This window comes from Oryctolagus cuniculus, chromosome 17, assembly GCF_051225735.1.
Source record: "Oryctolagus cuniculus isolate XC-2025 breed Fujian yellow rabbit chromosome 17, ASM5122573v1, whole genome shotgun sequence".
Taxonomy (NCBI): domain Eukaryota; kingdom Metazoa; phylum Chordata; class Mammalia; order Lagomorpha; family Leporidae; genus Oryctolagus; species Oryctolagus cuniculus.
In genome coordinates this window covers 13,069,460-13,082,975 of record NC_142883.1, presented here as the reverse complement: position 1 = coordinate 13,082,975, position 13,516 = coordinate 13,069,460, and the positions used below count along the sequence as shown (strand labels likewise).

The window sequence follows — 13,516 nt, the reverse complement described above, 5'->3', positions numbered from 1 at the left end:
CCTTGATGATCTGAGATGCTAGAGGGAAGACGCAGACGGAAGTGACCACGATGCAGGGTTTGGTGCATGTTAAATTCGCGTACCCCCGAGCAAGGAATCTAAGCCATAGATTCCCCAGGCTAACCACAGGCTGTGCAGAAGGGCAGGAAGCCAGTGACTTGTGGCATCTGACGCCTCCCAGGGCCTGCGTGAGCAGGAAGCTGGAGTCAGGCGCCAGGTACGAAAGCCAGGTACTCTGATACGGGACTGCTGGGCTAAATGCCCACCCTGCTTCTGATCTTCATTGAAAACTGCCGGCCCCAAGACAAGAGGCAGTGGGCCAGGTCTGCCGCACAGTCTGAGCGGGGCCAAGCCTCGCCTGGACGAAGGAGCTCTCAGGGCTCAAGGCCAGGTGCGCAAGGGGCCTCTCTGAGCCCCCTCGCTGGGGGCTGCGTGAGTTCCCTGGAGTGCAAAGGACGGCGCCCTGTGTGCCCTGCGTGGCCTGCGTGGCCCTCGCCCTGGGCATCTAACTGCTAAGCCCTGCTTCCTGAGGTTCTTTGCAACCGAAATCCAGCATCCGAAATCCGACACCAGCGGCCGCACTGCTATCCAGCTGCTGGCCCTGGGTGCCCCACCCTCAGGCCTCTAGAAATAGCCCCTCCTATTTTTAACACCCCTGGTCTAATCAGAGGGTTTCCAGTTTCTCCCCAAATAATCCCAGAGCGCCAAGCTGGAATGCAGAGCCTCTGGGCCCCATGGGTCGCTGCCCCCACCTCGTGCCCACACCTCCTCCCACAAGCCCTCGGCACCCCCCAGGACTAGGCCAGCTTCCCTCCTTCAGGGCGGGCCCCCCGGGAATACAGGCACTCCAACGTAAGGCGTGGGGAACGAGCGAGTGTTCTGAGCGCTTTTATTTCAAACCACAGTCAGATACTCCCTGGTGGAAAATGCTGATTCCCAGAGCTCCGGGAGGCAACGAAGGTTCTGGTGGCTGGGAAGACAGAGGGGCCGGCTTTTCACACAGGGGGCACCCAGCACCGGCATGCGCGCACGGGGTGCTCCTGGGAGGTTTACCAGGTTTACCAGGGCCCAGCTTCCCAAGGAGAACCGGCACAGCAGGGACGGCTTTGAGCCTCAGTGGAAGGCCGGGCCCCTCCAACCACCTGCCCACCTCGTCCAACCAGGACAGGGCTGGGCTCGCGTCCATTTGCCCTGTGAGCAGAGGAGCTCCGTCAGAGCCACGGAAGGGAAGCAGTCGCGGGGTGAGGCAGATGGGAACAGGGCAGGTTTGCAATTCCTGCCTCCCTTCTGGAAGGTTCTGGGCCGAGGCTCCCTGGGCGCCCCAGGAGGGCTAATGCTCGGGTTCGGCGTCCATGCAGGACTCCCAGGGGTTCTGGGGCATTCGAGGCAGGGAGAAGAGCAGCAGGGAGATACCCCCGAGGAAGAGGAGGACGAAGGCGGCGCAGGCGCAGGCAAAGGACCAGGAGTAATAGTACTCGATCCAGACGGTGTCCTCGCTGTCGATCATGCGTTTCACCGACTGCCGCATTACCTCCAGTGACACGAAGAGGCAGAGGCCTGGGGACAGAGCTGGAGTGGTCAGGGTCCGGGAGCCCCTGCTGCTGCCCCCAGGCTTGCATCTCTGAGGGGCCTGCATCCGTCCCATGGAGAAGGGGGTGACAAATGGGGGTGGTTCTAGCTACACCAGGGATGCCCCTGCCCGTCCCCAGGCATTACCACCTCCCTCAAGGGCACCTGGTCTCCGCCTTTGGTTTCTTGCACACTGGGGAGTGCTTTGAGGTTAAGTCCTTGTGGGACATGGACAAACTGCAGGGAACGCCTCCCATGCCCCCGGGGGTTACTGAGGTGCCCCTCCCCTCACGGTCTGCTCCTGGCAGGTGCGACAAGGGGGCTGGGGGTGGGGCCCGCGGGGGAGCCGCGCTCTTACCTGCAAAGACGTAGAACATGGACGCCGGCCGCAGCAGGTAATCCCGCTTCTTCCTGAAGGCCATGAGCGCGCAGATGGTGCCCATGATGAGGAAGCCCAGGCTGAAGACGCTGATGGCGGCCGCCGAGATGCTGTACTCTGCGGGGCGAGCACCGGGGCAGCTCAGCACTGGCCGCAGGCCCCGGGGCTGCCCCGAGAGGAGACTCGCTCGCTGCAGCCCCCACGCCCGGGCAGGGTGCACCAGCTGGTGCTGGGGGGGGGAGGGGCTTGGAAGGAGGAGGCAAGCAGGACGGAAGGGGCTGGGAGGTGGTGAGCTCCTGCAGGCCTTGTCCCCTGTTCCTGCCACAATGTGGGAGGCCTTCAGGCAATGTCTCCTGGCCCGGAGGAGGGGAGTCAGGAGGGAACCCGAGCAGGGGTCGTGCCCGTCTGCCAGGTGCCCCTGGCTGGGTCGTTTCTCACCGCCCGCCCCCTTCCCACGCGGGCTCACCCTTCTGCGTGGTGAATTCGAAGATCTCCGAGCTCTCGCCTGGGTTAAAATGCCGGAAGTAGGAGCAGTTCTTCTCTGCAGAGGGAGAGAAAGGGGGTGCGCTGAGCAGAAGGAGCGCTGCCCCAAACCCGCCTGGCGCCGTGGGCACTTCCGGCTCCCCCTCGCCTCCCTGGGATGGCCGTCTGACCCTGGGGTTCCCGCGAAGCTGGGAGATCTTTGGGGAGCTAAGGTGAGCCCCATCAGGCGGCCGAGGTCACCGGAGCCCGGGCTCGGGGCGCCTGTCGGGGTGTGGCGCCCACAGCGGTTCTGGGGACCTCTGATGGTGAGTGGGGTGCGGGCGGCCAGGCACTCGGCGTCACGAGGCGGAGAAGCCCTGGGCGAACCCCAAGTCTGGGGCTGTGTTCCTGATGCCAGGCGCACGTGGGCTAGCGGAAGGTGGCCGCCCCCTCCTCTCTGCAGACCCCGCCTCGCCTCCCCCACAGGCTGCTCAGCCGCCTGACCACTGCCAGCGACGCCCTGGAAAGCAGGTGGGCGGCGGGGCCCAAACCCGGGCTGAGGGGGAGCAGAGAGGCTGGGCGCAGACCCGTGCTGGTTGGAAAGGCGACATCACGTTTGCCCCTTGGAGCTCGCCCGCAGCCAGGCAGGCATACCATAAACTCACAACGCAGCCTGCTGGCCCGCGAGCGCGCTCTGTTCTTTACCCCCCACGTCGGAAGGAGAGGCATGGTGGGGGGTATGATTTTTTAAGAAAAGCTTTTTCCTTTCCTGTGGGTCTGGGACCCTCAGTAACACGCATCTAGCTTCAGCAGCGCCCACTTTGTGAACTGCTGTTTCACTGCCGGGCCCGGGAGGACGAGGATGAGTGGGTGGGTGCCTGGGCTCTCCCCAGGTCCCACCAGAGGCGCGGCCTGAGCTGGGAGGAAGGCTTCCTCCTGCCCCGCCCCCGCCCGCTCCCCAGGACCCCGAGGTTGGAGGAGGGGTCTGCTCCAGCCGCGGGGCGCCCCGCCGGTGGCTAGCGGCTTCTATATTTAATCGCTCTGCTTTGGCACCGAGTTACCTGGGGTGTCTGATGCCAGTGGTGACGTCAGACTCGCTGCGGCTCTGTTCTCACGCGGGCACCTGCTGCTATTTTAAAGTGTAACGCAGACCTCTCGTGTGTGTGAGATGATTAGCTGCGGATTCTGGAGTCACTGCCTCACAGCGGCTCGTGCCGCAGCCCGCGTCCCCGCGGGTCTCCCTCTGGACAAAGGAACATTTCTGTTTCATTCTCCAAGGGCCAGTTGCAGTTGTCGTTGAAAACCCGCTGTGAAGAATTGACTGACTCCAGTGTGTTTTGCGGGCGGCTGCCTCCCTGACTGCACGTCAGCCTTCCGAGTGGAGGCGTGTGGGGAGAACCTGGCCCCGGGGCACGGGTGTTGGGCCCTTGTGCCTTGCACCTGTGACTTTTGCACGGGGAGCTTTGGGTGTCAGCCTCCTGCCGGGTGCTCAGGCAGGAATCAACTCAGCGGCTCCCGCACTGGGGGCCTTTGGGAGGGGTTTCTCCTTTGGGGATCCAGGTGCAATGTTCCCCCTCCCTCTTCTATTAAATGCCCTCAAACCAGGGGGGCCAGGGAGTAGAATTCCTTTTCCAGGCCTCTGGGAGCCGCAGCTACTCTCTAACGTGGCCCAAGGACAGATGAGTGACCCCGTGTCTCGGGACCTGCACCATCTCACACACACGTCTGCCCAGAGAAGCATCTGCTAAGGGCCACACCCGCTCCGCGGTCCCTGATGGCTCTCGCAGGGGAGAGGGGGAATACCAGACCCAGGCCTTAGCCAGGACAAACCAGGCCAGGCCCTGGGCAGACCCTACTGGGAGCCTGCCTTCCTGCCCCCGCCCCTCCTAGGTGAGTGGTATCTAGGACACTGAGCGCCAAGGGCCACTTGTAAAGCAAGGACATCTCGGATGGGCACTGTGTATGCCACTTGGTCACAGGTAGGGTTTGGGGGAGAGGGGACAGGGCTTGGGCCGAGTCCCACAGGCCCCAGTGCCAGGGTGACAGGAACCGTGTGTCTACTCCGGTCTCTTCTGTCTCTGCGGGTGGCCTGTGGTGAAGTGTTGGGGGTGGGGCCTTTCTTATTCAAGGGTCTAAAAAACTGCGGGGTGGGTTACTCTTCAAAAACTACGGCCTCAGCCAGACTTGACAGGAGGATGAAGTGGTCTGGATGAAGGCGTTGTTAGCTAATGCAGCATCAAACATAAATCCAATTTCAAAGAACCAGGAGTAGGGCAGAAGGCACGCATAGCTCCAAGCTGAACGTGAGTTAACAGGGATCCTCCCGTGGGAGTTGGAGCCGCTCGCAGGATGATGGGAGGCTGAGACTATCCGCATTCCAAGTGGCTGGCTGATGGAGGCTTGAATATATCAAAAGTAATTTGTTGATTCTTGCAAAACTCTAGGGGACTCGAGCTTTAGGCACGGGAAGAGACTTCTTACTTGCACTGATGCCGGTATTAGCTTCAGCTTTTCCTGTAAAAGCCGTGCTATCGGCTCCCAGTAGTGGAGTCTACGTGTCACGCCTCTGCCATGCCTCCAATTGAAGTGGGCTGGAGAAACCTCTGAGACCCAGTCCTGGAACTAGAGAGCCTTGCTCTTCTACAGGGCGGATTCTAGCTGTGGGCAGGCCAGCAGCGTGGGCTCACAGCAACTCCCGAAACGGGCTCAGTAGCCTCGTGCCCCAGCCCCTGCCCCCAGCCTGGAAGGGAAGGTGGACCAAGAGGGAGACGAGGCCCTGGGGCAGGTGAAGAAAGCAGCCCCATACCTGGCCCCTGCGCGGGGGATGGCCTCTCACAGGCTCACTTGGGCTTTCAGACACAGTCTCTCCTGACCACTGACTGCTCCTCACAGAGGCCCTGGAGCGGACCTCGGATTTCCCCTTGTGTGGAAGCCCTTCCCCAGCTCTCTGGAGGGCGGTGGAGAAGTGGGATTCCACCCAACTCCTATCCTCACACCCTCCAGCCTGCCATGGTTCAGTGGAGCCTTAGGGAGTCTCCTCCGTAAGACCAGCTCCTGGTCCAGCTGCCCCCAAACCACGCCGTTCCCAAAGCATGGGTCGGCAGCTTCTGGAAGCTGTCTCTAGGTACGGAGGAGGGCACAGGAGGAGCCTGGATAGAAGGGGGCTCTGGGTTCAGGGCTTGGGTACTGAAGATTTTCCCAGGGGAGACCATGCTCAGCCTCACCGTTCCTGCCTGTGGAGTGAGAACCTTGTACGGCACTGCAAGGTATTGACTGAGAAGGTGAATGCCAGGGACCAATGCCCCAAGTATGGATTCTGGCTGCTCTGCTCATTAACCACGTGACCTTGCTCGAGTTACCCAACCTCTCCACGCCTCACTTCCTTCATCTGTGAGATGGGGTGATGATGATAGCCTGGAACTCGTGGAGGTTTTAGTGAGGATTCTATCAGGCACCACAGTTGTGTATCATTAACAACAGGGACACATTCTAAGAAATGTGTTGACAGGTGCTTTTGTCATTGTTCAGGCATGGTAGAGTTTACTTAGATGAACTAAGCTGGCCGTGATGTTACTAGGTGATATAAACTGATGGGACCATCATCACATACTCCTGTTAAACCACACGTGATTGTGAATGTAGGTAACTCACAGCAGTGTTTGCACATGACGCTACATTTGCATGCCTTTATTGTTGTTGCTGCTGTGAATAAGAAATAGATGAGAGACATGAATTCGCTCCAGAGAGCAGTGGTCCCACGAAAGTTCTGTTGGGAAGGAAGCAGACACCCACTGCCTTCTGGTCTCCATGGCCTCCGGGGGAAATCAGCTGTTTATCTTATCGCGCGTCCCTGTTACGTGGTTATTTGTTCCTTTCTGTTTTCACGATTCTTTATCTTTCAAAGTTTATTCTGTGTCTAGGTGTTGAGACCTTCAAGTTTATCCTATTTGGAGTGCACTGAGCTTCATGCATTTGTACATTAGCATTTTTCACCCACTTTGGGGAATTTTGGGTCATTAATTTTCATGTAATATCTCTCCATCTCCCTCTCCGTCTCTGTCTCCCTCTCTCTCCTCCTCTTCCTCTCCCTCTCTCCCTTTCTCCCCCTCTCCCCCCTCTCCTTCACCCTCTTCCTCTTCCTCTCCCTTTCTCTCTCCCTCTCCCTCCCCCTCTCCACCACCCTGTTCTTCTGGAACTCCTATTGTACGTAGATTGGTGTACAAAGTGGGTGAAAAATGTTATTGTACCTTGATGGTGTCCCATAAGTCTCTGAGGCTCTGCTCATGTTTCCTCCATCTGTTCCTTAGAATGGCTAATCCCGATTGACCTGTCTTCCAGTTCCCTGATTCTTTTTGCCTTCTCAGATCTATTGAGCCCTCCTAATGGATTCTGCACTTCAGCTATTACAACTTTCAGCTCCAGAATTTTCATTTAGCCCTTTAAGAATAATTTATGCCTCTTTATTGATATTCTCTGTTTCATGAGACATTATTCTCATCTTTAGGTCTTTAGCTATTGTTTCTTTTAGCTTTCAATATATTTAAAGTAGCTGCTTTAAAAATCTTCGGCTAGGGGCTGTGGTGCCGACTTCCCATGTAGGTGCCAATTTCGGTCCCAGCTACCCCTCTTCTGACCCAGCTCTCTGCTTATGGCCTGGAAAAGCAGTAGAAGATGGCCCAAGTGCTTGGGTCCCTGCACCCACGTGGGAGACCTGGAAGGGGCTCCTGGCTCCTGGCTTCAGATCGGCCCAGCTCAGGCCATTGTGGCCTTTTGGGGAGTGAACCAGTGGATGGAAGAACTCTTTTTCTTTGTCTCTCCCTCTCTCTGTCTGTAACTCTGCCTCTCCAATAAATAAATAAATCTTTAAAAAAAATCTTTGTACAGCAATTTCTGAGCTTCCTAAGGGATCTATTGGCTCCTGCTCCTCGCTCCCCCCCAACATGGAGCCCCTACCATTTCAGTTCTTTGCCTGTCCATATTTCCTGCGTTGAGCCTTTATTACTGCTTATTGTTGTTTAGTGACTTCTGGACTAATTTTGTGAACTCTGTATTCTTTGTTGTGTCTGACAACTGAAATGTCTGTCTCATTAGCTTAGTGGCCAGTTAACAGAGATTTCTTAAATGCTTAGGACCAGGATCTCTCCCAGTCTACTGAGGGGCCCTGAGCACATGTTAGGGATGCCGGGGGCCCTCAGCTAAGCAGTCTACATCTCTGCTTTAGACTCCATTTCTACTTGCACAGAGCCTCAAGATAAGGCAGGGGTGAGAGCTTAGGACCTCAGGTCTCTCCTGAGCCTGTTGGCAGCACCGTGCATGCACAAGGCCTTCGAGGTGCCCAGGAATATGTTGGAACTTTCCAAAGCTGCCAACGGACATCACATCCTCCAGCGTTTGGGCTATCCCATTATTAGCACCAACTGTTTTGTGCTGTCTCAAGAAGCCATGATGTTACACAGTTGGCTCCAGTTGTTTTCAACAAATGCTCCCTGGGAGAAAGATTGGTGGCACTGGAGAGCTCAGAGCCAGGTCAGATAGAGGCGATTTGTAAGTGGGGACTTGCAGGGAGCCACAGGACAGGTCGCACAATGACCGCTCTGAAAACAGAGCCGTAAAAGAAAGCTGGCCGTTTGTCCCCCTCAGTGGCTGTTGGGCTGCTATGTTGGTGATGACTGTGAGATGTTGAAGCCACGGCAGACCTGGGGAGGGTGCGTGGGAATGGGCAAGTCTCTGTTCCTCCTGAGCTTCCCTTGTTTTTCTGGAATTCTGTGAGATTTGGTTAATGTCCAGTGTCCTGTCAATTTTTGCCAGAATCCTCATGGCTTTTATGGGGAAGATTTGGGGGCAGGCATGCCTTACTCTGTCCTATTTTTCTGACGTCATTTCAAGTGAATTTAGGAAAAGCATTCACAACAATACATGCACACAGTGCTACGTTTGCGTGCCTTTGTTGTTGCTCTGGTTAATAACAAATAAATGAGAGATGTATGAACTCGCTCCAGAAAACGGTGGTCCCGAGGAGATTAAGGAAGGTAAAGGTACATTGGGAAGGAAGCAGACATCTGTTTGCAGAAGAGGAAAAAGGCCGGGGGGACATGCTTGGGAGGATTATTGGAGGGAAGGCAGTGCTGAGTGCCGCAAGTGCATGATTCACGCTTGGGGCGGGGGCGGCGTGGAGAGGACAAAGAGATGGACGCTGCTCAGGCTCAAGGCCAAGTGTCGGTCCCCTGGGGCTGGCCTGGTCACCTCTGGCCAGTCTGTCTCTTCCTTGTGTGGACTCTGCCCGCTGCCCTGCTCATCGGCTCTGACTTTAAAAGGCAGATGGCAGCTAGGACCATGACAGTGTCCCTGGAGGAGCCGCCTCGCCCTGCCCCGCCCTGCCCTGCCCAAGGGAGTTGGCTGGAGGAGGCGTGTGTTTACGGGCGTGCTCAGCGGTGGCCGAGGGCATGAGCATCTGCGCTATGCGATAGCCCATGAGCACATGCCCACGCCTGTCAAAGCTCCCAGCCCTGGACTCAGCGTTTCCAAGACAGCTGAGGATTTACGAGTTCTCTGCACGCCCCCTGGGGGCACGCGGAGCAGGGGATCCCTGGAGCAAGTGGCAGGGGCAGGAAAGGGCGGCACGGGGCTAGGGGCTGGGCAGACTGCAAGACCTCTGGGGGCTCAGCGCCACCCGCCTTAAAGGACGCCCTTTCTGAACACGCATGTCAGGTGGGACGGTGTCACTCACAGCCTGGCCGGCTGCCGCCTTGGAGGGACCTTGGTGAGCTCTGGGAGGGATCGTGTGTGGCTGAGACCAAGTCTCCTGTTTTATAGAAGAGGCAGCAGGAGGAGCTGAGCTGGGCTTTGTCTGCCCAGAAGCCTCCTCTAGGGAGCAGGCGGCTAGCGCGTGACTGGGGCCCAGGCCTCCACTCCCCGCACAGCACCCGCTGCCCTGGCACGCGCTCTGCTCACTGGAACTCCGTGGGCCCCACACGTGCAGAACCGACACTCTTCCCAGGGATCTGTCTTGCTCACGCCCCACGTCCTGGACCGAGGGCTCACCTGCAGCGTGTGGCTGGGTGACACTGTGGGACAGGGGACACTTTGGAATCTGAGAGAGCTGAGTTCAGGGGGCCCCTCCGGGAGGTCTGTGGGCTCCCACGATCAGGCAGCCGGCTTGCATGCTGCCACATCCCACTTTCCAGGGGTGCAGCCTGCACAGTCACACCCACCCCAGAAGCGCCCCACACCCTGCGGCCGCCTACCTGAAGCGCTTTGTCGCCGGAAACTAGGAGCCCTGCCTTTTCATTCTGCAGGAGGCACTGCAGACCCTGGAGCTGGCCCTGTTTGCACCCTTGCCTGGGCACTGAGCAATGAACCTGCCGGGCTGGGGGCACACGGCCACCCAGCCTGGGGACATGGGCTGTGACCCCTGCTGAGCCAGAGGCCCTGGTCTGGTGGACCTGCGTCTTCGTCCTGGGCCTCTTGTCCCATCTGTGCAGCTGTCTGCTCTGGGCGCATGGCCCCGTGTTCTAATAGCTGGAAACGTAAGCCCTCCGTACATGGCCGTGCCATGCGCTGCTCTGTCTGCCCTGGGCAGGGAGGGCTGGGGTGCTGCTTGGACCCGAGGCAGAGAAACCTGCCTTTTTTCCCACGGGCACCTCTTCCGGGGCACCTGCGACAGGCAGGAGGCAGAGAGGGGACGGGGCATGGATACGTTACCCCCAGGCAGGGTGATGGGTCCGCAGCTCCTGTCCTCGCCCAGGGCGATGCGCTTGGTGCAAATCCGCCACAGGCCGAAGTGGGCGGCCTCGCAGGTGGTGTTGTGGTTCTCCATGTGGGGGCTCAGCACGGCCCAGTGGTCGCTCACCACGGCCGTCATGGCCAGCACGATGCCCACCAGGATGCAGAAGAGGGTCACGCGGACCTTTGGGGCTTCCGTCGGGGACATGGCGGCTGCAGAGGGGTGGGTGCTCCAGGTAGGGTCTGGCGGCGGCGCCTGCCCGTGCAGGTGGCGGCCCGGCTAGGGTGGTGGCCGTGGCTCCGGAGCTGGGGGTGGAAGCTAAGTTTAGTGTGCCCGGCTGAGCCAGAGTGGGCCGGCCTTGGGGCTGGGAGACGCGGGCTGGGGCTGAGCAGCTGCCAGACACGTCAGGGGCCTGAGCGAGGCTTCTATTAATGCCTCCAGCAGGGCCCAGGACGGCGTCTGCTCAGGTTTCAGCGCTTTCTTCCCCTCTTGGAGTCAGGGTGGGGCAGGAGGAGGCTTTACAGAGTGACTTGGAGTGGACGGGGGCGAGGGATGGGCCACAGGGCCACCTCGTGTCGGGTGATGCACCTGCTCTGGCTGCAGAGGTCCTGCTAAGCCAGCACAGGGCCCCCGGGGAGGCCCTGCTGCTTCCTGGTCTCACACGGGGCAAGCCAGCTGCCAAGATGGGGTCCTCATCCCGGGGAGTCGGGGGACCCAGGGTCTTTCCTAGGGACAGCCCAGGGCCCTCTGCCCAGGGCCTCTGGAGCCCCCTCCCACGCAGTGCCTGAGCCCGCACAGGAGCCCAGCCCCACCGCCCAGGCCTGGGAATCTGCATGCATGTTCCTCAGCCAACTGTGACCTCACTATGAGAACACCTCTACCTCCTCACTTCTCTTCCTGTTCCTGTCCCTGTTCAGGGCTAGGGAACGTGTGCTGGAACAACCGCCCTTGGAGACAGAGAGAGGCCCGGAGAATACAGCTGGACTCAGCGGCACCACTGTTTCTATGGAACTGCTCTGAGCGCCGCCTCCTCTTCCAGGCAGGTCATAAAGATTCCCGGCTGTATTTTCACTTACAAAGTTAAATGCAGGCCGGTGCCACGGCTCACTAGGCTAATCCTCCGCCTGCGGCGCCGGCACCCCTGGTTCTAGTCCCGGTTGGGGCACCGGATTCTGTCCTGGTTGCAGCTCTTCCAGCAGACAGTGCGGCCCAGACAGTGGGCGGGTGTGATGTGCCAGCTCCCAGTGGGACGGCGTTTGGAGGCGGGCCTTTGGGGGGTGGTCTGGTAAGAGTGGTGGCTTGGGGCCCTGATGAGAGCCCAGAGCGCTCACTTGCTTCCTCTCTGCCATCTGCAAGCCAGGAAGAGAGCCCTCACCAGAACCTGACTGTGCTGGCTCCCAGCTTCCAGAACAGCACTTGGCTGTGGTGCCCTGGGCTGGCGGCATGGCGGGCGGTGGATCCAGGATGGCTGCGTCAGCATGTTCTTCACAGACCACTGGTGGATGGGTTTTCTCTGAGCTTCGGAGGCTGAGATCACTGAGGCTGTGAGGCACTCACTCTAAGTCCTCCCAGAACCTTCACAGATGCTTATTGAGAGGTTTGATGGATGGACAGACGGACTGAAGGCGGAGGGCAGCTGGGGCTTGAATACTTTACTTTCCCAGGGACCTGCGAAACGGCAGGTGTTTGGCCTCGTGGTTAGGACACACTGGAGCGTGTGGTTTGGAGTGTCAGCCCCACTCCTGGCTCCAGATTCCTGGTGAAGTGCACCCTGGGAGGCGACAGGAGCTGGCTCAAGTAGTTGGGTCCCCGCCACCCATGTGGGAGACCTTACTCCTGGTTTCAGCCTGGCCCCGTGCCAGTAGCTGTGGGCCTTTGGGAGGTGCACCGGCAGATGGGAGCTGTCTCTCCCTTTCTCTCGAATGGACATCAGCAATGAAAAGCTAGTGAGGATTAAGTTTACTTTAAAACAAAATGAGCTGGCGCTGCGGCTCACTAGGCTAATCCTCCGCCTGTGGCGCTGGCACACCGGGTTCTAGTCCCGGTCAGGGCTCCGGATTCTGTCCCGGTTGCCCCTCTTCCAGGCCAGCTCTCTGCTACGGCCCGGGAGTTCAGTGGAGGATGGCCCAAGTGCTTGGGAGACCAGGAGAAGCACCTGGCTCCTGGCTTCGGATCAGCACGATGCACCGGCCGCAGTGCGCTGGCCGCATTGGCCATTGGAGGGTGAACCAGTGGCAAGAAGGAAGACCTTTCTCTCTGTCTCTCTCTCTCTCTCACTATCCACTCTGCCTGTAAAAAGAAAAAAAAAATACAAAAAAAGAAACGGAAGGAGAAGAAACAGCACCTGGGGCAGAGCTTGTTCCAATGGGTCCTTGGCTGTTAGGGGCCGAGGGAGCTCTCAGTGGGACACGATTGTCTTCTGTGAGGTCAAGTTCAAAGGAAGCAGACTCCTGGGATCCACCATGGATCCACATGGGATCCACTGTGGACACTCTTCACAGTGGAATAGCCACACTCGGCCACCTGGGAGGTGTCTGTCTGCTATTCAGAGTAAACGGGTTTTGATTTGTCCTGAGAGACTGCCTCCTCCCAGGAGGGAGCCCATTGTAACCGGGGCAGGAAAACACCGCCTTCCGGAGCCGGCCTGCCCTCTGAGCTGGGCCCAGGGTTTTGCTGACCTGCTGGTCCGATTTTGAGTCGGGCTTAATTAGGTGGAGGGATGGCCTTTAGGGTTGAACCTCCAAACACTACAGAGACGAGACCTCACCCTATGGGCCTCAACCTCCAGCTGTCATTCAATGTTGCATCAGGCTGGTGGCCCTCAATTCCACCCTCTGAGCTTCTGGGGTGACCCGGAGCTGTGCATCACTTTCCTGCTCCCAGAGGCCTTCCCAGGGCTCCTAGGAGACAGGCAGGTGTCTACAGAGCAGAGAATGGGTGAGTGAGCGTTTAATGAATGCAGGCGACTGTGTCCGGCAAAGCAGGGAGGGAGCGGTAGGAGATGAGGGCCCTTGACCCCACGGGCCCCGGGCAGCAACTCCGTGCTGACACCACGGCCCCCTCAGCACACGCTGCACCCTGTCAGCCGCCCCGGTTCCCACTGGCTCAGCAACTTGCCTCTTGCAGCTTCTGCTCTCCCTGCAAGCTGTCTCCGGCTGTCCTGACCACAGCAGTGTCTCCCTCCCTGTTTATCCAAGACCCCCTGAAGCCCCCAGCACACAGAGGCTGGACAGGGTCCGTATCCAGACCCTGCCTTGCCAGGCAAGAGAAGAAGCACCCCAGCCCTTGGGGAGTGCACAGACGGTGGGGGCAGCCGAGACTCTCCTGGGAGGGCCTCCTGCAGAGGGGAAGGGAGGAGAGTGGAGCTCCAGGCAGGACACCGG

The 13,516-nt window shown here is 59.0% G+C and overlaps 1 protein-coding gene across 1 annotated transcript; it reads right to left on the bottom strand.

Annotated features, from left to right (window-relative positions):
• Positions 1-872: 872 nt before the first annotated feature.
• Positions 873-10,481, bottom strand: CACNG1 (calcium voltage-gated channel auxiliary subunit gamma 1). Its single transcript, NM_001082393.1, is given in 4 exon segments — positions 873-1,557; positions 1,928-2,065; positions 2,415-2,489; positions 10,112-10,481. Coding segments are annotated over 4 exon segments (669 nt in total). The 5' UTR covers positions 10,341-10,481; the 3' UTR covers positions 873-1,330.
• Positions 10,482-13,516: the final 3,035 nt, after the last annotated feature.